Source organism: Siphateles boraxobius, unplaced genomic scaffold, assembly GCF_051911475.1.
Source record: "Siphateles boraxobius isolate OS27281-9 unplaced genomic scaffold, OSU_SipBor_1 13, whole genome shotgun sequence".
NCBI lineage: Eukaryota > Metazoa > Chordata > Actinopteri > Cypriniformes > Leuciscidae > Siphateles > Siphateles boraxobius.
The window spans coordinates 21,089,391-21,115,806 of record NW_027508733.1 but is presented as its reverse complement, the minus strand read 5'-3'; the positions used below and the strand labels follow the sequence as shown (position 1 = coordinate 21,115,806).

The 26,416-nt window shown below is 38.4% G+C and overlaps 1 protein-coding gene across 19 annotated transcripts in view; it reads left to right on the top strand.

The window, feature by feature from the left end:
• celf5a (cugbp, Elav-like family member 5a) overlaps window positions 1-26,416 on the top strand; it is a 219,268-nt gene that overhangs the window by 104,433 nt on the left and 88,419 nt on the right. For all 19 annotated transcript variants that reach the window (XM_077226573.1, XM_077226572.1, XM_077226565.1 and 16 more), the window contains exon 3: window positions 22,644-22,692. In XM_077226573.1, coding sequence (XP_077082688.1) covers window positions 22,644-22,692 — 49 coding nt within the window. The remainder of the gene's footprint in view (window positions 1-22,643; window positions 22,693-26,416) is intronic.

Here is a 26,416-nt window from a genome sequence, read left to right as displayed (position 1 = left end):
AAAATCATTTATTTTGCTGGCCTGTTTGGCCAGATATATCGCAGACAGATTTATCTCAGCACTTTAAATAATTTACTATGTCTAAATCTAAAGAATTCATGACCCAAAGAGCTAAACTATGCACTTTTTACATATTCCAGTGATAGGTTGGACATGAATTAATTGATACCAAATCGTCTAAAGATTTGAAAATTAAATCGATACATCTTCAAAAGCCCAGGCTCATAAATAAGTCATAGTAAATAAACATAATACATCAGCTAGCCAAATGTATGGGAGGTTGTATCTCTTATGGAATCCTGTATCATCGATTGTCTGAAATGTTGACATTAATAACTATGACTTGGCTTCTACTGTTTGACACATATAACTTATGTCTCCTAAGAGTAGTTCATTTTTTTTTTACTTTCAGTGTGTCAGGGCATAGTAAATGTGGACATTTTTGTTTGTTTGTTTTAAAGTTTCACCTGATCATACATTTAGCAAAAAACTTATCTAAACTTTCAGTAAATTCATGCATCTATTTAAGTTGTATGGCGAATACTCAGTGTGAGAATGCTAAGCTAAAGGATAGTTAGCATATGCTGGTGTTGACATTCTGCAAGCTTCTGTTTTTTTTTAAAACCTGTAGCTTAGCATTGACGATTATGACAGATGTGCATCAATTTTGTTTGACATACTGGGTATATATGCGGTATGTGCATATTTATGCTTTGCAAATGTAGCGCAAAGAGTTAAGGCAGGATGGATGGTAGCTAACGTGCTATTTGAGTGCATGTGTGTGTGTGATCGTGTGGCTGCATGCTGGCTTTACGGTGACGGGGGTCATTTACATATAAATGAAAGTTGCCGATCACACACGGCTGACCCCATTTATTCTGGCGGACGGACAGGCAGGCCCGGCTAGCGTCGACGCACTGCCGAATTACTCCAAATTACCACATTTCCATCTCCACATCGGCCCTGTCAAACAAGTGCTCATCGTCGCCACGTTTTCTCTTCCTTTTTTCTTCTTCCGCTACCCCTCTCTCCTCCCCTGCCCGATTTCTCCACCAGAAGGAATAAGTGTAATTGGCAATGGAGAATTTAAAAGGGCTGTCATTGCCTGTGCTAGGCACCCGGACAGCAACCCACCCTATTGAATTAGAGAGAGAGAGGTTTTGTTTTGGGCGTGAAACTGAGACAGTGTAGAAAATACCTCCGAGACTATAGCCCATCAGGGACTTAGAATTGGAATAGAAAAAGATTTTGTCATTTAGCTGTCACAACTCTTTATCTAGCTAAGGTCTTGTAAGACAGCCTCTTTCAGAATGAGATTTTGTTGGTTTGTTTCATACTTGGTCCATTAACAGTTGTTTCTCTTTAATTTGTATGGTTGTTGCCACTTTCAGTCGTGCTGATGCACACTTTACATTAATTGCAGACTAGGTGCATCAAATAATAGACCATTGTATTTATTTTTGTAATTTTTTACATTTACTCAAGTAGTATTGTAAACAGAATACTTTTCTCAATTGGATTTCAAATGAAAAATGTCACTTATTTTTATTTAAAAATGTACAGTACAAAATTATATTTTATTTATCTTTTTTGTTTAGTTTAGTTTTTTAGCTAAGTAGGTTAATGTTGTCTAAATTGTCTTTTTAAAGTTGACAAGTGTTACATAAGCTCATGTTCCATACTACAACATTTTAGCCGAGGCTAATTCTCAATGTATAACTTTATTTCTTCTGGAGAATACAAAATAAGATATATTGAAGATTGTTTTTGTCCATACAATGAACACCATACAACCTTTGACCCCAATGATTTTCATTCTATGTACAAAAGAACACTAAAAAAACATCTTCTTTTGTGTTCCACAAGTCATACATTTTGAGGGGAACTTTTCCTATCTTGGCCAAAATTTTGGATTCTCCTAGTAGATACCAGAATAATCCATCCTGACTCAGTCTGGGTGCTGAGAAGCAGTGGTTCAGAAATATTGAAGTTGTCAAACCGCAATGAAGAGAAATCTCTGCAGCAAGACCTCACAAATACCATTTATTTGATATTCCGAGCACCTAGCGCATCTATAATCTTGGGTCTCTTCTGAGCAAGAAGCAATCAGTAGCACCACGAAATCAATGGTGAGGACAATTATGAGTGAGCGTGGAGGTTAACTGGACGTCAATGTCCACGCTATCACAATGCACCTTGTCAAGCGGTGTTTACCCGTCTCCAGTAAGAATAGGTCAAGTGGTCACAGCAAGACAGGACCGGGACAGTGACTTGAGACCTCTAGAACCCGAAGGCTAACCTATCTAGTCAGTAATGTCATTGGTGACATTGGGATTCTATTAGTGGCCTTGGAAGAGGAGCTGGCCCAAAGCCCAGCGGTACAACCATAATTGATCTGTCATAGAAGATGCCCCTGCAACCTCCCATGTGGCCTCCCAGCTGAATCCCCCAAAAGCCTGCTCCCTGTGCCTCCATCTCCACCTGGAGAATAAAGCCAGAATGTGGCCTGAAGGTCACATTTAATGATGGAGGTGGAAAATAAAGAGGCCTGAGATGTTGGATACTGACCATAATTGCCAGTGAACAGTGGGGTTATTTGATATTGATTCTCAATGAGGGGAATCCATGATGTCTATACAGGCCGTTTACGTGTTTGCTCGATGACTGCAGGGCGGTCAATACCGCCGCGTGGCACCTGAGAACCCAAGGAGACCCTCCACCCAGAGGTTCATTTGAATGGGTGAATAGTTATTGTTTCTCTCTTCCCTGCAGCCGTTGTGTGGCCTCATTTGTATTTTTAGTGAATTATTCTGGTTGCACAACCTGAACCCACTTAAGCGTGTCACTTAGCATTTGTTGAAGTTTCACCGGGGTGCGGGCCTCATCAGGTTTCAGCCTGGGAGTCTGCGGTTAAGTGGCCGCTTGTCATGTTTATTTATTTATTTCATTCTTTCTCTTTTTTTATTTTCATTTTGCAATGCAGGATTGCATTGCTGATGGTTGCTGTCTAGGTTGTTTAAACCAGTGATTCTCAGCCGGCTTTGCTTTTACAAGTGCTGTTCCGACACAGTAACTGAACCATACATAAATTGAATCTCAGTGTTTTTTGGCCATGTTGCAAACCATTAATGTAATCCAGGTCATATTTATTTGGGATGTGTATTATGTTTGTACCATATTGGTTATCAGTTGATATTAGATATTTTTCTTTTTAATTTTACTATTTGCTGACATTCAATTTTTTATGCTCATGTCCCCAATGTTTACATATAACGAAAGATTACCTTTGCTGTCATCTGACGCTCACTTGAAGTTAATCTTTAAATAATTTAACACTACAAATTTTTTGTCTTTTTATATTTTATATATATTCGTTAAAACTAGTTTATTGGTATCGGACAGAATTTTACTATTATTGCATATTTGCATTGCCCTAGTATAGTTTAATTTTCTTCAGGGTGTTTGAGGATGATTGCATGTCACGCAATCTGTCCATGTTAGCATTTAGCTAATTTGGGTATCTTCTACCAAGAGTGAGATGAATTAGCCTCAAAATTCTTTAGTGTTTGATTGGATGCAAATCTTTTGAAGTCGACCAATACACAAGGTATGAGAAGTTTTTTATCCTCCCTTTTGAAAGTTAATAAACCTATTTATTTAGCTAAATGGCTAGTAAAGCATCGTTGTTGTATTTAGCATTGTTTTTCCATGCTGTCCACAAAACTGTTGCCTTAACCCTAACCCAGACCTGCACACCATTATTGGATCACAACCTACCAGGTGAAGGTGTCACCATATGCACAGTGGCGTAATCCTGCTAAATCGTCATTAGATTACCGGCCGGTGACGGTTAAATGCTGCAAATCCGCCAAACATTCTTCTTGGCCTAACTTGAAAACATGACGATGTTAAAGCTGCTATGTCTGATCCCAATTTGAATAATCTTAACTGTTTATGTGTGAGATGCCTAATCCCTTTGAGTCACACTATAAGGGGCACATTCTTGAACATGTGTGGCGTGCTAGCGTGGAAGTACAAACGGCACCTGAAAATTGAAATTGGTACCTGGAGGCAATTACAAATTTTTGTTCTAGATCTTGGTAATCCTTTTCCATGTCTCACGTTTTTGTTTTTTTGTCCCCCTCTCTCCATCTCCATGAGAGACTCTTCCTGGTGCCACTTTAGTATGCATGGAAAATCACTCACAAATCCACGATATACATTATAAATGAGGCATCTGATTCGGCACGCTTGTCATAGACCAGAAATTTTTATGTGTCACCATCTTCTCCCTCGATTCTCTCTCACACACACACACACACACACACACACACACACACACACACACACACACACACACACACACACACACACACACACACACACACACACACACACACACACACACACACACACTGAGAGAGAGAGAGAGAGAGAGAGAGAGAGAGAGAGAGAGATACACAGACAGACAGAGATACAGACAGACAGAGAGAGAGAGAGAGAGAGAGAGAGAGAGAGAGATATACACAGACAGACAGAGATACAGACAGACAGACAGACAGACAGAGAGAGAGAGAGAGAGAGAGAGAGAGAGAGAGAGAGAGAGAGAGAGAGAGAGAGAGAGAGAGAGAGAGATGCAACGTCAAGGGTAGAGAGGTGGGAATATGTTGGACCTCATGCCCCCTGGCCACATGTGTCGTTGATTCGTCTCCCCTGGACTTTTTATTGATTTATTTTAAACAAGGTGGAAAAAATACTTGAGAAATGAGAAGCCTCAGGTGACGAGAAAACTAATGATGAAGTTGGAAAGGACAATTTAAATTACAAAAAGATTTGGAATTTTTTTCTTTGTATATTTTAGGCATTTAACAATTTACTTTTTGTGGCATATTTTGCAGTTCTACATTTTAATAATCTTTTTTCTTTTCTTTTTTTTTGTTTATATTTTTGAACATCAGATTTTTTTTGTTATGTGTTTTTTTATTTTGTTGATTTAAATTAGCTGTAAATTTATCAAATTAAAAAATCATGTTTTCAGATTCTATTCTGAACTAAGCATTTTGCTCAATCACAGAGCTCTTTTTGTCATTTTTCTAGCATCACGTCTAAACTCTTAGGTTACGTTTACAATTACACGACAACAGACGACAACATTGTCAAAGTGATTTCCGTTCACACGGATCCGCGAAAATGACTAAAAACGCTGATTTATTCATGCCAGGCCAGTAGTTGGTGATGTCACTTTGTAAAGAAACACTATGCGCCTAAATAGCATCACCTTTTTCACAAATTCACATTTTTGTAGTTAACACAGAGACGACAACGGTATTGTTTTTAAAAACTTGCACTTTGAATCCCGTTTTCAAAAGTTTGCGTTTTCAGGCCCCTAAAACGCAGTTGTCGTGTAAATGAATCTTGGTTAAAATACATAAAAAGTTTTCTATAAAACGGTATTGTGTAAATGGCCCCATAGAAATGCCATAGAAGAACCATTTTTGGTTCTTCAACCTTTTAGTGAACAGTTCTTAAAATAACCATTTTCTTCAAAATGTGAAGAACATTTTAATAATCTAAAGAACCTAAACTTGTGTAATGGAAAGTTTCTATAGATGTTGAAGTTGGAACCAAAGATGCCAATAAAGAAAAAATATTTTTTGATGAGTGTATAGTATCAAATCTGATCTGATTCTAGCCAAAAATCTCCCACTTGGGCAAAAAGTACAGCAAAAGTCTGAAATAGATTGTAGCTCAATCAGTAGTTGTAGAAAAAAAAGTGAACTTTTTTTTCCCACTCCAAGTTATAGAGAGCGAGAAAACTCTATTTAAAAATCACTTTTATTGTCCTCCCTTTCAATGGTTTCTAAATTATCTTCGAGCACAGAATTGGCAAAAATTGGCCATCTGTGACGCCACAGTTCCCACTCTAAAATGACTCCCTGCTTAGTGAATTTTCAGTTGCGCTCTACCTAATCGATGCTCCCCATTAATTCTTCTTAGCTTGGTTTTAGCGGTACAAGCCTGGAGTTTAGCTCTCCACAAAAGGCACCTGTTCCGAATGGGTCACCTTTATAAGTCTCAGGCCCTGCATTGATTTTCAGCAGGACTTATTTCATGAACCAGGTCTTTGGGACAGGACACAGATGAAGATGAACTAGGAGGCTAAATCACTTTTCTTTGGCCTCTTTTTTTCACTCTCTCTCCCTTTCGCTTGAAATCCCCCCACCCTTTCCCATAATTCTCAGCTGTCATGTTTCCAGTGGAGTGCAGCCAAGGCGGAGTTTCAGAAAAATACTTTTTTCTTTGCACTTAACTTCTTAACACCATGATGGATACATCATCTGTCACGTTTGAGTTGGTTTATGTGAATTACTAGCATGTGTAAACACGCTTTTGCAGGTGGTGGGTAAAAATATCAAGCGCAATGTGTACACGCAAGATTGCTCAAGCATTAGCTAGAAGGCTAGCGAAGAGGGTCGACTTCCTCAAATGTAAATGCTGCATGATTTAGCAGGTTTCCATAGCTTTACACTTTGAATATAGGGAGCATGTGAACTTTATGAAAAATTAATACATTATTAAACAAAGCAAAACTCATTGCAGGAGGCTAGAGTTCACACAGAGTGCAGTGCGTTCGAGGGAGACGCTTCATCTCTCTTTCATTCTGCCGTCTTTCTTCCAGCGTCATGGACATCACCGTTGACACCTTTAAATGCGATGCTCCTCGTTGAATTAATGCCGGGGTAAAATAAATGTCCCTGGATGGTTGTGCGCATAGGATGACGGGAAGCGAGCATCTGTCAACGTGGTGGGATGGTCACAGGTGGCGGAAATGATTATGGAAATGTTTATGGAAGGGCCTTGTCTCTCAGTGGGATACGGCTTAAAGAAAGGAAGGAAGTCGAGAGAGGTAAATCAACCCACAACCCTTGGGATGTGTCTTAGTGAGATCCCAAGTGTAAGAAAATCTCCCAATATACATTGCGGGCTTCCTTGCATGCTGTATCCTCATGTGTCTATGTAACCTATGACCATAGGAATCCGTGCCCACAATTGAGTTGAATTGGAATAGAATCCCAGGTGTGTTTATTAAATATTTTGGCTAATTTGATTATGATTTTACATGCCAATAAGAGTGTACACTGTAAAAAAATTACATAATTTGTAACAGTAAAATGCTACTGTAAAAATCAGTTAATTATGGTTTAATCACTGCATATTTCCCCCTGTGAAAAACTAATAAATCAGTTTTATTAGTTATTTAAAACAGTTTTTTGAAGTGAAAAGGAATGCCATCTTATACTTTACAGTGAAAAAAATGTCATTTGACATTCCTAGAAGTCCCTTTGTGACACTTCACATTTAATGGGTTTTCATTGAAACAACTGTTTCTACTTCTAATGTACATTAGAGTTTTGTTACATCTTATGTTGTTAAATTAATATGTATTGCATTTTTGCAGTGCATGTGTGTTACAATGGCGTTTTGTATTTGTACGCCAATTTTCTACAAGTTGAGGTAAATAGCAATATATAGAAAGTGCATGTACTTGAAAAAGCTATCTGTTATTCTACATATGGTTTTCTCTTTACTGCCTGTGTTTTTGGTGGTTGTTAGTTTATTATAAAGATGTACTGTACTTCAGTAGGTTGGTATATTAACATTATTTCAGTTAATTTTTACTCTAAATCCCTGAAACCTTAACTTTTTATACCATAGATTTTAAAGATTTATTTACAGTGTATTCTCAGCTTGTTTAAATTATGCATATTTACCCCAAAATCAATACAGAAGGGTGTTGTGAAAAAAATAGGCTACCAATGTTTTTGTCTTGCTGATAATGTCCTTTAAATATTCAGTATTTCATCATTTCCTATTCATACTTTCAGTTCGTTTTTGTACAAAAATTGCATCTAAATGTAGTTAATGAAAATAACAATTTAGTTGATTTGAAAAAACTATTGTTTCAGAAATTAAATTATAATGCGTTCACTGTATTGTAGTACAATTACAATATCTTATGCTTTAGTTATTTTATCGTGTTTTCACTGAACGAACTGAACTAAACTGAACAAGTTCCTTTCTTCTGATTTTGATAGAAAAGAGGAATTGTGAGATGGACAGACACTTACATCATGTTTTCTGCATAGCTGCACCGTGTTTTCACGTAGTTGGAGTCCATTGGGGCGGGATATGGAAAATGCTGGAGTTCATCTGCCTGTCAGCACTGAGGTCACGCTAGTTCAAGGTCTAAACTGCTGTGTGTGTTTAATCTGGCTTGTTTGCACTGGATATATAGGAGGATGCAGGGAGTGGTATTCGAAAGGAGAAACAAACAAATAAGCTTTCACTTTTTTTCATGTAGGATTTAAATCTAGTATAGCTTTGGGACATACTATTACTTAATTTTAAACGGACAGATCTGTTGCGTGCATCCTGTCACCATAAACTGTCCTGTCAATCATCTTGTCACAGTTAAAATCCTCCATTCAATCTAATTTGATTTCCTACTGTTTCGGAGAGCACATTCATCTGCCATTTGTGGGTCTTTCATGCGGAGACTATCCTCATGTGTTTGCAATTTGAATATAATGATGCATTTAAAAGGCAATGGCTAAACGTATCTTTACAAAAGTTCACAATGCTGTTGCAGATGCAATATAATGTAGACGACTTTGAATAAATACATTTTCGTCAGTTTAGGTACTGATAATTAATCACTCAAACCCCTTGATCTAAACCTCTCTACATAACCGCTGGACTCGCGCGTCCTCCATGTCTGTAGTTTTTTAACACTTTTCACTCGTGTTTGTAGTTCTAACCGAATCCTCGTCCAACACATGATGGGTTGTGGGCAATAGTAGTCGTTAGAGTGTGCATCGATAATAGTAGACCATCCGGGTATCTTTGGAACACTCATTTCAACATACTACGATTTGGGACGTACTAATTCTATTTTCGAATACTATTTAGGACGGATAGTATGCGAATTGGGATGCACCCCAGGACACAGGCAGATCCGACAGTTCAGGGGCAGAGGCTGTTATCTAGTCTGAAGACACTGTCGTAGACAGGTGTAGAGGCGGCCAATTTGTCCGAAGACACAGGCGCAGAGGCGGCCATCTTGTCCGAAGACACAGGTGTAGAGGTGGCCATCTTGTCCGAAGACACAGGCGTAGAGGCTGCCATCTTGTCCGAAGACACAGGTGTAGAGGCAGCCATCTTGTCCGAAGACACAGGTGTAGAGGCAGCCATCTTGTCCGAAGACACAGGTGTGGCGCCGCCCATCTTGGATGAGGCCGATGTGTGTGCAGCCCACACACACAATATGGCTGTGGCCATTATTGTAAGTGTTTTATTTTCAGGCTCAGGAACAGATTCAGGCTCAGGAACGATTTCAGGAACAGGAACGGATTCAGGAACAGGAACGGATTCAGTAACAGATTCAGGAACAGGTTCAGGGGTTTCTCTCATGAGAACAGGCTCAACCATGGCGGTGGCCTCGAGGGGACGAGACTCTGGAAGCGCGGTGGCCATCTTGGTTGAGGGCTCACGGGCTGTAGGCGATATGTGTGTTACCCACACACTCAAAATAGCCGTGGTAACTAGAATGAGTGCTGTATCTTCCGGAACTGTTTTAGGCATGGCGGCCATCTTGCCCGAAGACAAAGGCACGGCTGACATGGCATGAACAGTCTCTGGCTTGGCAGGCATGACGTGAAGAAGCCCAGGCTCGGCAGGCATGTTCATTGGACATGGTAGTGAACTTGGTGGGCCAAGCTCCGCGGCCAGTGGAGAATGTCGCAAAAAATGTCCCAAAATGTCCCAAAAAATGTCTAACGGAAACGTCCTCTTCAATTCTCCGACAGTGAAGGAGGAACCAGTCAAATGAAGGGCATGATCAAGGAACTCGCTCAGTGATCCTCGAGGACCATCACGGATTAATGTGGATTTTAACGGGTTGTTGAGTCCATAACAAAATAAGTCAATGAGAGCATAGTCTGGGAGGTTAGTGAAATTGGCAATACCTAGGAAGTCCTGAACGTGGTCCTTGAGCGAGCGAGTTCCTTGACGAAGGTGGATGAGACGTACTGCTGGATCCATACTGGCGTAGTCTTCTGTAACAAACTGCTCCGAGACACGAAGGTTGAGAATCCAAATGCAGTTTTTAATGGGAAAATCCAAGATCATAAACCGTATAACAGGCAGTGGTCAAAGACACAGGGTAATCAGTCCAAACAATGACAAACAAATCCAGAGGGTGAGACAGGAACGGGAAAACCAGGACACAGGCAGCTAACAAAAACCAGGAACATGGAAAACAGTGGAAACGCTCAGAAATGCAATAGTCGGGGTGGATTGTCCTCTGGTGGTAATGATGGGCACTCTCAAAAAAATATGCCGGTTTCATTTTCTGTTCTTACAAAACAATACTGTTATTCAACAGAAAAACTGACAAAGCTGAAAGAAAATGCTGTTAATGTTTTTCTCAAACGTTTTTTTCAATAAAAACTAGGGCTGCAACAACTAATCGATAAAATCGATTATAATCGATTATGAAAATCGTTGTCAACGAATGTCATTATCGATTAGTTGGTCTGCTTACGTCACGGGGAGCGTTTACTGGTACGCACACACACGCAAGGTCTCTCTCCCTCAGGCGCTCTGCCGAGCGCGCGCGCTACACGGTTTGGAGCAGTCTCTTCTGTCTCGCATGCGCGCTCTTGCTTGCGCGCTCTAGATTTCGGGAGTTTGAACTAATTCGCGGGCATCAGCGAGCCGCAATCAATATGCGGGAGACTCCCGGGACTTCCGGGATGTCTGTATTTTGTCTCGAGCATCAGGTTGTGCAATCAGTTCGCTCCCAACGTAAGTGACGGATTAAAATAGCGCTACCGCAGAAATAGGTTAAATTAAAACGGGTGTTTACAAAGTGAAGCATTAAATACAAAGGTAGTTAATAACAGCAGCAGTAAAATATTGTTTTTTAGTCACTGTACTCAATGGTTTTCAGCGAATGCTTGTGCACTAATGCATAATTTCTCCTGTCCTTTACTCAAGCCTGTTAGCTTGCTGGGTAAAGTTACCTCCATTCCGTTCTCTTTTTATAGCATTTGTCTACTAAGTTTTAATTGTTTTTCAAACGCGATCTACTGCGGCTCTACATTCACACAATTGTTTTCAGTCTTTCTATATTTATTTAATCAATTTATCCTTATATTATATTCTTTTATATATAATATATATAATATATATTATATTCTTTATCCTTATATTCCTTATATATAATTAATTTTAAATAAAAATTAAATGAATTATATATTTTAGATGTTTTTAGTTTGTTTTTAGTTCAGATATTCACATCTGAACAACATGTCTGTGTAAATTTGTTTTAACAAAAATTGTGTTAAAACATAATATGTTGGATATCATTTTTTTAACAATAATCATGTTTGTCAACTTGCCATCAGCAATTATCATTAAAAACAATGCAAATATTGATATTAGTAAAACTCAATGTGTGGCTTTTGCACTTTTTAAAGTACACTTTTACACATAAATACCCTGATTTACGGTTTTATTTAGTTATAATAAAAAAAAAAATCTAATTTAATTTCTATCCGATTAATCGATTAATCGAAAAAATAATCGTCCGATTAATCGATTATCAAAATAATCGTTAGTTGCAGCCCTAATAAAAACGTTGAACTTCCACTGCTGGTATTACTGGCTAAATTTCTAGTTTATCCCCGTTTGAAAGTCAGTTTGAATAAATCATAAATATGCTATATAATATTTATGCAACAATTATTTGAAGGGATTTTTACACAATTTATTAAAAAGTTTATATTCACATGTATATACATAAATGTGGATATATACATATAAGTTACTTTCGAAACGAGGACAAACAGCCTTAAGTGTGTGTGTGTGTATATACAATTCATCAGTATTCAAATCAATACAAGCTGATAATATAAGCAGATAATGAGGAACTTATTTAAATCGTATAATCTTTATCTATGCCAGAGTGGAGTTGTGTTATTGGAGTTGATTTGGACAGGAACTGCAGACAGATGGACTAAGCATGCTGGATCCTCGATTTGTAATAGTCCGTACAAAACACACTCACAATGATAGACACTGAGCCCCTTCTGTAAAACAGTGAACACACAAAGATCTGTTGTTTCACTATCGATCGTCAAGGCAATGGCGAATTAGATCGCATGTGAGATAAGTGCAATGGAACGCTGTAAGAAATGGACAATGGGTTGATAAACAAGATTGGTTTCTTGACAAAATCAGAGTTTGATTGGGCGTATAGCAACAAAAGCCTAAACCTATTTATTTTGGTTTATTGGATTATTTGCATTCAGCATCGTTTTTTTCCCCACCATGTTGTCCAAAGCCTGTCAGAACAGACCAGTGACCCATTTTTGAGTTGCGACCCTCCAGTTGAGAACAGCTGCAGTCGAGCGTATTACCATCATTGCATCATCTCTCATGGCAGATAGGTGAATGGCTTTGAGCAAATGCCACTTCTGGCTTCAGGTCTTTCTCTTTTCCCCTTTCCATCTGTCTATCCTCCCATCTCCTAGTCGTTCCCCCTGGCTTTTTTCCTGTCCACACCTGACACTTGGTCGACTTGCATCGCTGCCTCCCTCTCTCCTCTGCCTCTTTCCTTTTCTGTTCGGTTGTTGTCATCCCCTCAGGACCACGAGGTTCAAAGAGGTTATACGTGGCATGGGCGGGTGCAGGGTGGCTTTAAAAAAAAAAAAAGGCAAAAAACTGCAAGCTGTGGTGAATTGCTAATAGGCTATCATAGCGCTGAAAAGGCGTTGGCTCGCCAGAGGTCTGTAACCCATTAAAGAAACGTCAACTCGGCATAGGTATGCAGGGAATTATGGGTCACTGACCGGGAAGCGATGCTGGCCACCCATTGGTCAGAGAAGTGCCCTGTAATCTGTCACAATCCTGTAGCATCAGTGACAGCGCGGGGAGCTTCCCTCTTGTTCCGCCCCGGCAGGGCAAAGCAAGCACAGAGCACAATACCATGAAGACCCTTGAATTCTGTATTAGCACATACTTACTGTAAGAGATCCTGTAGTCGAAATGCCAAGGTTTACAGTGTGTTCTCATCTCTGTTAGTATATAAATCATACTTTATTTAATCTGGCCTGATGTGTTTCTAAGCAGAAATCGATAGTGCTGGATTATAGAAAGGGTCATGAAATACAGATATGCACATGTTGCACATGATGAAGACAATAATAGCACACTATTTTGAATTATGAGTGGGAAAGGGGTTTATTTTGAGATTTGGACTGATTTCTTTCAGGTTTGAAAACAATTTTGAGTGAACGCCAGATGTGTCTGAGGTCCTCTATTATTATAATTTTTTATTATTATTATTATTATCCTGTTTTCGTGATTACAATGACAAAAAAACAATTGGTTTGCCAGGACTCCTGGGGGAAAATATCTGTTGTAACACTGAAAGCATGAGAAAATCAAGGTGATACCTCAAGATGATATTACAACTTTTTTTGTGGCAAGAACTCAATAAACAATCTCTTATTTCTAGATCTCAAGAAAACAGATTATGTCAAGATTACATGAACAACTTTTAATTTGTCGAGATCTTAAAAAAATTGAACGAGATCTGGACAACAGAGATCTGGAGATCCTGTTGTTACATTGAGGTCGTAAGGAAATTCATTACAAAAAAATAAATAAAACAACAAGAATAAAATAAATAAAGCCACCTTTCCACTATTTCTGACAAATTACAAGTGTGAGACCGGAAGTCATTCATTTCCAATGGAGAGTAGAACGGGAGTTGCGTGGAGTTTTGATCATATGCACAATTTTCTAAGTATTTAATCATTTTGAAATATTTTAACTTCTGTGGCTAAACCGTATGCGATCAAATGTGGTATATATTAATCAAAACTATAAGCAAGAGGTGAGAATTAACAGTATTTTTCCACTAACATTTTATTATTTAAACACTCTATCTGTAAAATGGTTGTTATGATTAATGGTGGAATAAATAATTATTTTATAATTATTTATGCTGGTTAGCCCTAGAAAACCTAATATTTTTTCTTTCAGAAGAATCAGGGGTCTTTCGCTTTGTGTGGATGTATTCACACAAGCATGATATTCATTAAAATAATTCATTTGACCATTTTGAATAAGCGGAGAGTAACAGTTGCTTCACAACCAGTTGGAAAATTCAATGTGACTGCCTCTAGGGGGTGAAATGCGACAATCCTATACGAATGTCGGAGATAGGGGAAAGGCCACTTAATAATGCATGACCTCTTATGGTTCCGTGGGTTGCGTAGTAGTGTTTAGATACATCAGCACTTAGAGTTCCTCTTAATTATTCATGAGAAGGCGTGGCCTAATCATCTGTGCAGGAGCTTATTCAGCCATTCAGAAGGGTTGTTTGGTTTTCTTTTTAAAGCAAGTTGAAGCATTATTATCTGACATCCCCTACTTTTAAAACTGTCATCAGGAGACTTTGAAGACATAAGAGTCGCTAAACGTGATTGCCAAGTTTTTTGACATGAAACGGCACCAATTACTCTTCAAATAGAGTTCTACGAAAATGAGAATAAAAAGAGATCAAAACAAACACCATGGTACTTCTTAAGAATTTGTTGACAGAGATTTTCTTTCTCCAACAAACTCACGTCTCTCTCCAAAAAATGGCTTCTTTGAGCTGCGAACGCCTTTACCAGAGATGTCTGGGAAAGATGCCCTTCCCCTGATAAAAGACCACGGCAGCTGTGAAGTCAGGGTATCTCTCTTGTGCACCACCTTTCTCTCTTTATCTCACTTTGACACTCCGGTGGCTTGCGAGCGTTTGTAGGATTACAGTCTTTTTTATCATTTTTTTTATTTGTTCTTGTTGAGTTTTTTATTTTTTTTAGCTCGGACCTTTCATCCACTTCCAGATAAACTGTGTTAAGGCTGAATTCACTCCAGGAACCGTTGTACACGCTCATACAGACACTGTCTTTCTGACGGTCTTCTGTAGGATCCTGGTTGTATTGCTGTGAAAGGTCAGCAGCTTCGTCTTGTGGTGAGAACTTAGGAGGCCGAGGAACTTTAAGGGGGGGTTGGGGGTGGGGGGGATTTCATCTGGACCGCTGACCTTTTGAGGGACGTCAGGCTGAAAGCGCAAGCTTGGTGTGGTGTAAGATAACTTGAGGTTAACTATAACTTGAGGTTAACTGGAGCGCAGCGTTAGACATTTTCAGAGGACTGTAGATGTTCAAGATGGCTCAGAAAGTGCAGAGTCAATGGTCGAAGGCACTGGAGCTACATCTGACCTCCGGTATTGTGCGAATCAGAGGGAAGCTATTGGAGTTTTCGACTTCAGACGCTTGCGATTGACAAGTCGGTGCAGTCGATAGTCTTATCAGGGCTTCCACAGAGGTGCTGGGAGCAAAGTACCTCACACGCACATACTTCTTCACTACGTTCTTCCTCATCTATTTTCCGTCTCATTTTCTTCCTCTTAGAGACTCTGGCAGACAAATGAGTTACATTTTAAAGGAGTAGCTCATGCAAAAATGCTAATTTTTTACCCTCATGTTGTTGGAACTTCAAGGACAAAAGGAAATGTTTTGACCACATCTTAGCGCTCTTTTCCATATATCTGTCAAGCTCCTGTATGCTTAATAGAAGTAGTTCATATTATTTACACTCTATATTAAAACTCATAAGGTAGCTTTGTGTGGAAAACGGAGGTAAAAATCGCAGGCTGCTGGAGAATAACTCTCCCTCTCGCTATCCCTCTCTCTTCCGATCTCACCTTCCTGTACATTAGATTTATTAGGCGAGCCGAGGCCCAAGGCTGTCACCACACAGCGCACTTTCAAATCAATAATTGGAAATATTAATTATCGCAGCTGGGATGCTCCAGTCAAAAGGTGTTTATTTCCTTATTAGGAATAACAGAGGAGAAGGGGCTTTGATGGTCTGCTAATGCTAAATAATGAACAGGGAATAGGCTGTTATCTCAGTGTTAAACTCCAGCCAAACCATCGGCATGCTCACACAAACACACACACGCGCACGCACGCACACACACGATGCCCACCTCTTAATCAGACAATCATTTTCACAGCAGGCTTGCTATAGTTTTCAAATTATCACTAGTTTTTTTATGTAGATTTTCTTTTTTATTATACTGTAGTTGTTTTTAAATGTTTAATAATAATAATAATAATAATTCATTTAATTTATATAGTGCTTCAGAAGGCCTTTATTAACCCCTTGAGCCGTATGGATTACTTTTTTGATGGATGGTTGCAGGGAAGATCCTATCCTGGAAAGAGCAAGGATATTTTTTTTTATATAACTCAGATTGTGTTTGGGTGGAAGAAGAAAGTCATATACACCTGGGATGGCTTGAGGGTGATTAAATTATAGGATCATTTTCATTTTTGGTTGAACTAACCATTTAAACAAACAGACATTATCATTGTATAGTATCTTATATACAATATGTATATCTTTTCCAAAAAGGAAAAACTGGACAGGAAATTATTGACAGGGTGAGCACTGATGTTGTATATTTGCATTTAATGTCATTATTCTTGCGTTGTCATTAAACCTTTGAAACATCTGAAAAGTTATTTTAGCAGTTATTTAATAAATTAACAATAAATATGTGGCACGCCCGGATTGTGCGACGTTACACGCGTTCCTGGGTCAACATATTTTGTTGAATCTGGAATAACATTCCAGCCCAAAACTCTAATCCTAACAATATCCCTAACCTACCCTATATATTAGCCTATATACCTTATGTACAATCCGTTTTATGAAATTCTTTAATTCTTTTAAGTTGTGAGCCGTTTTAATGTTGCATGTGAACAAAAAAAACAAAAAAAGATAGGGTGCGAAAGCCTTTTGAACATTAAACCCAGCAGGTGAGCGAAGCTCAAAGCCTGTTTCTTAACAGGATTCCGTAAGCCGCGACTCCTCTGACGCCACTGACCTGGAAAAAAAACCAGTGCGCTTTAAACATCCTTATACATCTAATGACGTTTGCTTTACGCTTTTCTCATTCACTGATTATAAAGCCACTGCAAACTATTAATTTCATCCACGTTGACTCTTTGTCCTGCATGCAATTTTGAGACAGAACAGCTTAAAAAAAAAACACATTCATCATAGACGGAGGCAACAAGGCGCAGTCCCGATTTGCTCGGAGCAGCTTGTTCTGAATTTCTATCTACCCCAGCACAGCGGTGTCTAATCAAACATCACTACAGGAGAACAGACTGTCTCTCAGGAGAATGGCTGTTTCATATCCCCCACTGTATTTTCTGTTTACCCTGTTTGATAGCTCCCTCTTTTGAAAGACAGCAGCACAGCAAACAGCATGATTATCGAGTATTGTGTGCTTAAAGAAACAGATGACAAGGACAAAAGAGACAGTTGCGCCAGTGGCTACATTGGAAATCCCGAATAACACATTCCCGGTCTGGAATGCTGGCGACCGGAGGGGGTGTGTCGAATCGTGTGCATCATCCCTAAACGAGATGCAACTGACACACTCCTGTTGGGACGTGGGGATTTGAATTGTTCCGCTGAGTTTAAACAACAGATTGGCAAACACAGGGACGCCGGTGCTTTTTGCTGCGGGCGGGAAACGTATAATCGCGCGTTTCCGCCAGCGCGAGTCTATCAGCATATGTGGGGGAGCAATAGGGTGGAGTCACGGCTCTGGAAATGCCACTCAACTGAGAAAGCAATCTTATCTGGCAGTTGCAGTCAGTTCTTCTTTGCCTTCCATCCTCTCCAACCCCCTCTATCCCTCTGTTTTTGTCTTGGACCTCGTTGCATTCTCCATTCCGAGTGTGGAAACCTGCTTGAATCTATCATAATTAGAACATGTGTTGTTGTTGTTTTTTTGGGGGGAAGGAACGCAGCATAAGGCGAACTCATTTTATCTCATGAGTAAAGAACGCGTGTGCAATAAAGGCACAAAAGCAGCAGAGAGGTGTAGTGAACTCTCTCAGGACAGAAGCTAAATGAATGCTTTCCCTGATTACAGTTCAAGTTTGTCAACTGCTGGTCTTTTTGTTTCTAGTGCATGTGAATTTATGTGGAATGAGTTTGTTTACAGCATTTATGGTTGGGATGGCCTATTTTTTGCCATTTCCTATTTTGTCCTCACCACTTTTTTAAATTGTTTGCAGCAGTGATGCATCAATGCATTTGCTTTTCATTGTATTTGAAGTGATGCCTGTGAATTATATTTAATGTTGTGCTGAGTGGTTGTGATCAGTTTTAAAAATTGTATTTTAACTTTTTTATAAAAATAAACATAATCATAGTTTATTTATGTAATTGGTTTGATTATTCGTATTTGGACAGCCAGAATGCTGCCTCAAATAGTTTATTATGAAAAATAAATGTTATTTTAGTATTATTTATATAGGTACTATTATAGCATTTATTAATATTTTGAAATAGCTTTTATTTTTATATTTTCTGTTTTTATTTTAATATTAGGTTTTTAGTCATTAAAATTTGTATACACTCTATTTAGCTTTAACTTATTATGATTTCAGTTTTAGTAATTTATTACTTTAGTACTAAAACTTATTTTATGTCAGTCAAGGGAACATTTCTATTTTTTCAGTTTTTCATTTATTACTTGTTTTATTTTATTTTAGCTTCGTTTCAATTAACAAAAATTATATTTAATAGTTTAGTCCATTTTAATGATTTCCTAATTATAATATTAGTAAGAAAGTATTTTACCAATACTCTACTACATATACCATAGACTATTTGTCAAAACATTCAAAGATCATTATTATTATATTTTATTTATAATATGTTTTATATTATAATGCATTATTTATTTATTTTATTTAATATTTGCATATAATCTAAATATTATTCACAGGCTAAGCCTTTAGCATTTTGTTACATATTCAAAACCATAACTCCATCTGTTCCCACATTTGTTTAAAATGAACTGACATATAGTATACAGTATTTTTGAGAACATTTTATGTGTGTGTGTGTGTGTGTGTGTGTGTGTGTGTGTGTGTGTGTGTGTGTGTGTGTGTGTGTGTGTGTGTGTGTGTGTGTGTAAATGTGCCCATTGTAATAAGTGTAAGGCATCCCATTAGAGGTGAGAAAAACGCAATAAACTGAGTTCCATCGATACTAAATGTACAAGGAAGAAACACATTGCTCTTAGGAAAACAAATGGACCATTACACCAGCATTTTATGACCAGGACAGTGACTAGTTAGAGAGGTGAATCCATAAACCTTACACAAAAGTCCAACGTGTTAGAAATGCATCTCACTGATGGTGTTTACATGAGGTAGTTCTGAATGTGTCCCCTTGCAAAACAAAATCTCCTTTATTACCAGACGTCACATCCACAGTGTTGCATGCATATTGCGAAGTATCTATAAATGCTAATGTGCGCAACTGTTTGTGTTTGTCAAATGATCTGTTTGAGATGGGTATATCTCACAGTTTGGTCTATTGGATTGTTTTTGTCTTTACGCTTGAGAACGTCTGAGTAAAATTGCTGTTCTTTGCGATGGAGAAAACTCTAGCAGTGCAACACCATCATAGTGCGTTACTGTATCTCAAATACACTTTTTTTTAAACTTTTCCTTTAACCGAAGTGTAAGACAAAGCTACTGAACTCCCGACCTTCAGAAGAATTACATCTTTTGCCTTTGTCCCCTTCGCATAAAGAGTTAGACCATGCTAGTTATTATTTACGATGGATAAATTTATGGAATAATTTCTCAGAGGAAGGTTATTCAGTTCCTCAAGGTGAAAATGGATACGTTTAACACTTAATGAATCTGGCCTGGCTCTCTTCCTCGTATATCAGCATGTTATTAAGGCTTTTTAAAATCCCATTATGGTGTTTCTCCTTGAACAAGTCATGCTTTTATGGGACTGGCCTGTCTTTTAAAACTGACCTTTTTTCGGTTGGACAGTAAAAGAAAATATGTTGAGGAGAAAGGCAAAATGTTGATCCTGTCATCTCTCAAACGTTTCCCAGGCCTTTGAATTGGCGTCTGCATGAGACGAAAGTTGCGGCAGCATTCATAAAGGCTTAATTTCAGGTTACAGATGGCTGGGGAGCCTGCAAAGGGCGCTTTGCAAATTTGGGTAATCTTGTCGCAAATCTCTGCACAGCTCTTGGCCCTTTTTCATCCAAACTGGGCCTGCTGTGTTGCTATTAGCAGTTTGTTTTGGATCGATAGAAAGCTTCCATTGGATTACGATGCTGGGGAATGGATGTTATAGTGTAAAGTAGGCCTTTAGGACAGGATCTGTCCTGTTTATCAACAATTAGAGAAAATTCTCTCGAATGTAACAACTTTAAAACACTATCACCTTTTATGATTAATACTTTTATTACTGGTAATGTATGGGTTAATATACTTTCAAACCAGTGATATCATTAAATAAACCCTGATATAAAAGTCAGGATGGATCTTTTATCATCCTAAACAGGTTTTTTTAAATAATAATTAAACACTCTTATTCATGCAAATGCTTTTAAACCATTCACGCTCTACAAGATACAAAAGAGAACACAGTGCGGTACTGGTGCACGTCTGTGAATCTCCTGTATAAAGACGCTTGAATCGACAAAAACACTTTTTGCCCATTTTGTCAAGTATCCCTGCAAGTCTTAAAGTCTTATACGAACGTAAGGAGTTGTGAGAAAATGTGTATCAGACCCGCGTGATATGTACAATTACAGGTCTCAAAGTGACAGCAGCCTAATAAAGCTTCTGTTGTGATGTCATTAATGTTAATCAAAGTACAAAGACAGATTAAATCACTCACTGCTTTTGACTGAATAACTTTTATAGCTTTAATAAGATTTAATCTATATTTATTTCACAATTTATGCAGTGAAGACTGTGAAGTGTTTGATAACTTTATTCAATTTCTGTATATATCCTACCTATCTAAAAATCTGATGTATTGAAAGGCACAGGTAAATATGACATTTATTATAATGGGTTTATGTGAAGATTGTTTTAAGTTCACTTCCATTAAAAGTTTTTATATTTTTTTAAAGCCTAATAAATGTTAAAATTGATAGCTTTCAATTATACTGTAATGCTGAATGACTATAATTAATGTCTAAAATTGAGAAAAAAAATCTATTTCATTGTGACATCAGTAGGGGTATTGGCCTTTATTCATTAAAAGATGCTATTAAACAAATATGTACTGTCTTTATGTTGTTTCTACATTAATTTGGAGTTTAAATGGGAAATTATTACAGTATAAAATATGATTTTTTTAATGTTTGGTGTGTTAATCGTGATTAATTACAGAAAAATGTGAGATTAATTAGTGTTTTTTAATCGATTGATAGCATACATATATATATATATATATATATATATATATATATATATATATATATATTTACACACATATATATATATATATATATATTTGGAAAATATAGCTTTGTAAGTTGCTGTACTGCTCAAATAATCAAACAGTCTGCACTTACAATACTCCGTTCTACATTACATCCCCAGGTAAGAATAAATGGGAGCACAGAAAAACCTTTTGAACATCCTTTGATCCTGCAGCAAAATCCTTTTGAATCCTTGAACGACGGGCAGAAGATGAAACAAACAAACAAACAAAAACATATATATTTTCTTTCTGTTTGGCTCAAGTTTGTAGAATAAGAACCGGTTGAGAAAGCTTCAACCTTTGGAGGGATAATGGGGAAAAAAATTTGTCGAGCAAAATACGGAGCACAAAAACTGTGATGACAGAGGTATCTAATCCAACAAATGCCATTCTTATCAGGCTTTAGTAGATTACTGTGAGCCTTCTACCCACAGAATCCCTCCTTTCCAGACACTCTCCACCGCCTAAGGGGCAGAGATCAATAGGGCTTCATTGATCTCTTTCTCTCTTGTGGCTGTCTCCACTTTAATTGTTGTTGCATTTCACTTCCTTCTTGCTAGACACTGTAACCAAGCGAGCATGGCAAAGAAACATAAAATAACTTGCTGATCAGATTAGTGACTTTTTGAGAGGAGTAAATAGACTTTGTGATAAAACAAGCTTATTTTATGTTCGAGTTGTTGTATTTTATTCCTGATTTGAAATGTGTCATTGAAACTTTTCACTAATTTTTGCCAAAATTTCAGCCTTTTTATAAGTAGATGAGGGGCTGTACAATAGCTGTCCGAAGTATTAGCAATATGACCACTAGGGCTGGGTACCGTTCACATTTTAACCTGAAATTCGGTGCCGGTACCCAAAGGTAGGCTACCTTTTTTCCGTAGTTTAGGCATATTTACCTCAATAACTGTACAGAAACCTAGTCATTTGTAGAAGTGTTATTGATATTATGCCAGAGATGCTGCAGAGGTGTGTATATGTGTGTGTGTGAGTGTGTGTGTGTGTCCTATTTAAATCTCACGCCCAGATGCTGACACATGGATATTTGCATTTGATCAAAATTTTGAGAGGATTGTTTTGTGTTGGACATAAGCTCAACAGGCTGTAGTTATTGTGGTGACAGCAGTTTCCTGTGCCTGAACTAACCCCTTGTCTTGTCTATATTGTTTTTCTTCTTCCAGATGACTCGCCCCATCCAGGTGAAGCCAGCTGACAGCGAGAGCCGTGGAGGTAGTTGTCTTGTTATTTTTTTTCTTGATGTAGCTTTTGTAACTACTTTTGTAACATTACTTCTTTATTCGCCTTTCTCCTTGCTGAAAAGACCATCAAAACTGGCCAGCGTTGGTTGTGTTTTGAATGCTGTTACCTAAAGAGATCCTGGTGTACTGATTTCCCCACCAGGCTTCTAGACTTTTTCGTTCAATTATTTTCAGAAAAAGTCAGGATGGTTGAGATAAAATCCACCAGCTAAACCATAACAATTAATTGAAATTGGTGCTAGCCTAAGCTGCTCTTTTCAGCAGGGTTTTTACCTACCTTACTATCTTCACAATTGTTTTTCTCTGACTCTCTCTCCATCTATCTGATGGATGCCTAGATTATTCATTTTAATTAAGGAGGCAATGGTGCTGGTGAACGGAAGGGAAGTGGCTTCTGCTGCCTGTCTAACCTTGCTTCCCCTGCCAAGACCATTAACGACACACTGTAAATTAAAAAGTAATTAGCTTAGATATTGGAACGGGACCCCTGAGCCCCAAACCCCCAACTTGATGTCTGGTCAAATCGTCTGAGCGTATTGTAAACAAAAAGTGTAAATGCCATAGAGATGGATGTTGGGGGGGGGGGGGGGGGTGGGAGGTAGAGCAAGGTTGGCCGAGGATGCACAACTTGCCTAACAATCAATTATATTGCAGGACACTTGCCAAGTACTTTGGTTCTGAGTCTCTAGCATGTTATCTGCTGTTTACTGTAAATAGATCCGTCTATTGAAATCACCCACACAAACATGGTAGAGGATTTATTGTAAAGGTGTAAAATAGAGCCAAATAAGTATGTTTCTAGGGAATGCTGGTCAATCTTCTGATTATTTTAATGGTCTAAACCAGGGATCTGCAAATCTGTTCGACAAATTTAATTTCCAACCCTAATCAAATACGCTGAACAAAGTCTTGATGATTGCTGGAAAATTAGGTGTGTTTGATTAGATTTGGAACTAAAATATGTGGGACATTGTCCCTCCAGGAGCAGAGTTGTCCATTCCTGATCTAAACAGACAACCAAGAGTACATTCTTTTGTCGTTCCAAAGGACGTTATAAAATCAATGACCCTTAGTAACAAAAAAAACAAACAAAAAAAAATGCTCCCAATTTGACCACACGGCAGATAAAATAATCTTTAAGGGAATGAGATAAACCATCAGGGATGGGTCAACAAAATCCTAAAAAGCACTCCCCAGCAATTTTTGGAAAATGGCGAATTTCAAAGTCCCACATCCAAATGGTCCATCTCAGCAGTAGACAAGCAGACCTTTGTAGAGGAGATTGATGCCTCATAAAGCCTCATTGATTTTGCCATTGTAGAGGTGTGTGTTCGCATTGACTCTGACACTTTGCTGTCTTTGGGCTTCCCTGTGAGTGGCCAGCCTTAGCGCTCCCTAGGCGCCCATTGGGTTTCCTTGGGTCCCTTATTGCCTTCCTCTCGGTGGCCATGTTGGAGATGAAGAGTGTGCTTAGGTCAGGCCCAATAGTTGCACATCATCCTAAATGAACAGCTCAGAGTAGCACCTCAGGAGCAATCCAACACCATTGTGACTTTAATGGTTGCAGGGGATTTCTTCCCCAACCCCAAATCCTAGAGTGTGTTCTGCTTTGACAGACTTGGTATTGCTTTAGCCAGTGCTTGCTAGCTATGCACGCTAATGCTACTGACACGTGCTCCAGTCCCTAGGGTAGTTGAGGATCCATGCATTAGGACTTAATTACGTTTCTTACTCTAATTCCGAGGTGGCACCCAGATGGACACTAGTTATTCTCTCGAGTTCAAGCGGGTTGACTGTTGGGACCCTCGGTGGCTTCAGTTCTAATTACTCTCATAATCTCATTAAGTGGTTGAAAGGTCACCACACCTGTTCAAAGAAAAACAAAGGAAGAGATCTTCTAAACCTCAAGAAACCTTCTCCACAAGGGCTTTCTGTCACTGGTTATTAAGTCTATAGAGCTAATGTGATTAAATAGTTCTTCTAGATGCATTTCTTTAATCATTTCAATCTGCATGTGGTCATGGATTAGAAAGAATCTCCTGGTTGGGTCACCTGACTGACATGAGCCTAGTTAAATTAATTTTGTGATGGGTTATTATAAAAAGAACATTGTGCAGTCTGATGAAATGTGTATTTTTAAATTTATGAGGGCCTCTTAAGTGCTTGTTACCATTGTCAGCATTGTCAACTTGGGTGGTTCTTGTACCATTTTTGTTAGCGAGAATTTGAAGGACTTCTGCCCAAGTAAGTGTGTCCATGCTGAGCAGCAAAGGAAGGGAATTTGAAAATAGAAATTAAAGCATGTTTGACTGACAACTCCCTCTGTATCATCTGAGGCTTTTTATATTAGTCCTCATCTCCTGATAACAACATGTTTGCCTTATTGAACACTTTTCTACCCTTGCTCTGTTATGCAGCATGTGTCATTAAAAAGAGCTTTGGGGACAGATTGTACTCTCACATACACACTCTCTCTCCTTCTCCCCTGGTATCTCTGATATGAAACAGATTGATTTTGCTTCACAGGCAAGCCTGATGACTGGCACAGGCTGGATATAAAGGTGGCTGCTATTGCTTTTTGAAGGCCTGTTCAATGCCTCTCAGAGGCATTTGAGCCCTAAAACAGGATAAATCAGCTTTAGTCGCTTTGATCTTCTATCCCCCAAAGTCCCACCCCCTTGAGCAGATACCCCCAACACCAACCATCTTGTCCTTTTTCAGAGTGGAATCATCCCGATGACAGGTTTCATCTCTTAATTTTCCCTCCAGCTTAGAAATAAGAATTGCCCCACACAGGCTAGTCCGTATGGTATATAAATTTTCCAAAAGTTGGTCCATGGAAGCAGTTGTTTGAAATTTTCCAGCTCCTTTGGTGATACTCCTATTCTCATTTAGGGGTTGATAAATGATATAATGTAGTGTATTATTATTATTAATAACTACAATAACTTTTTCCTGCAAAATTTTCTTAACATGTTCCTGTGCATATCATAAACATGTTTAAAATCTCCCTGAAAGAATTTTGTAATTTTTTGTTGTTTTTAGTCTAGAACGTTGAATGTTATGTAATAATTAACCTTTTTCGAATTTAATGTTTTTTTTAAAACTCTTTAGGGAAAGGGGTTGGGACCCTACCGTACATTTGGAATTAAGTTCCAATGTGTCTCAAATGAAAATTTTGCCACAAACGTGCTTCAACACATTGAAAAAACATGCACATACCGAACCTCTCAACTAAAATGGAACAGGTCAATTTTCCCCTCAGCGTCTTGACTAAATTCTAGGTTCCACTCGTGGTTAAGATTCAGCCGCACTTCACCATGCCTGCATTATCTCCAGTCTAAAGGATAGTGGGCACGATTGCATGAATTTGCTCGGATGTGACAGTCAGGGGTAGATGTGGAGTGTATCATTGAGTGGGGTGAGCACTGTGGAATAATGAGTTCATCGGATGGAAACCTCTTACAACATGCACAAGCATGCTAGCTTGCACACTAAAAGAAGAAGTTGGTGGAATAAGCCTGTAATGAGCAAAGAAGGATGAGTACAGCATAAGTAATTGTAGCTTTTTTTCTCAGAAAAGGGAAACAAGGGTCTAGATTACTGCTTTCAGTTATGCTTGGCTGGTCCAAAGGACTGAAAAATATATGTTAATTCTCTTCATACATGCATAGGCTAAGATGCATGTTTAAGAA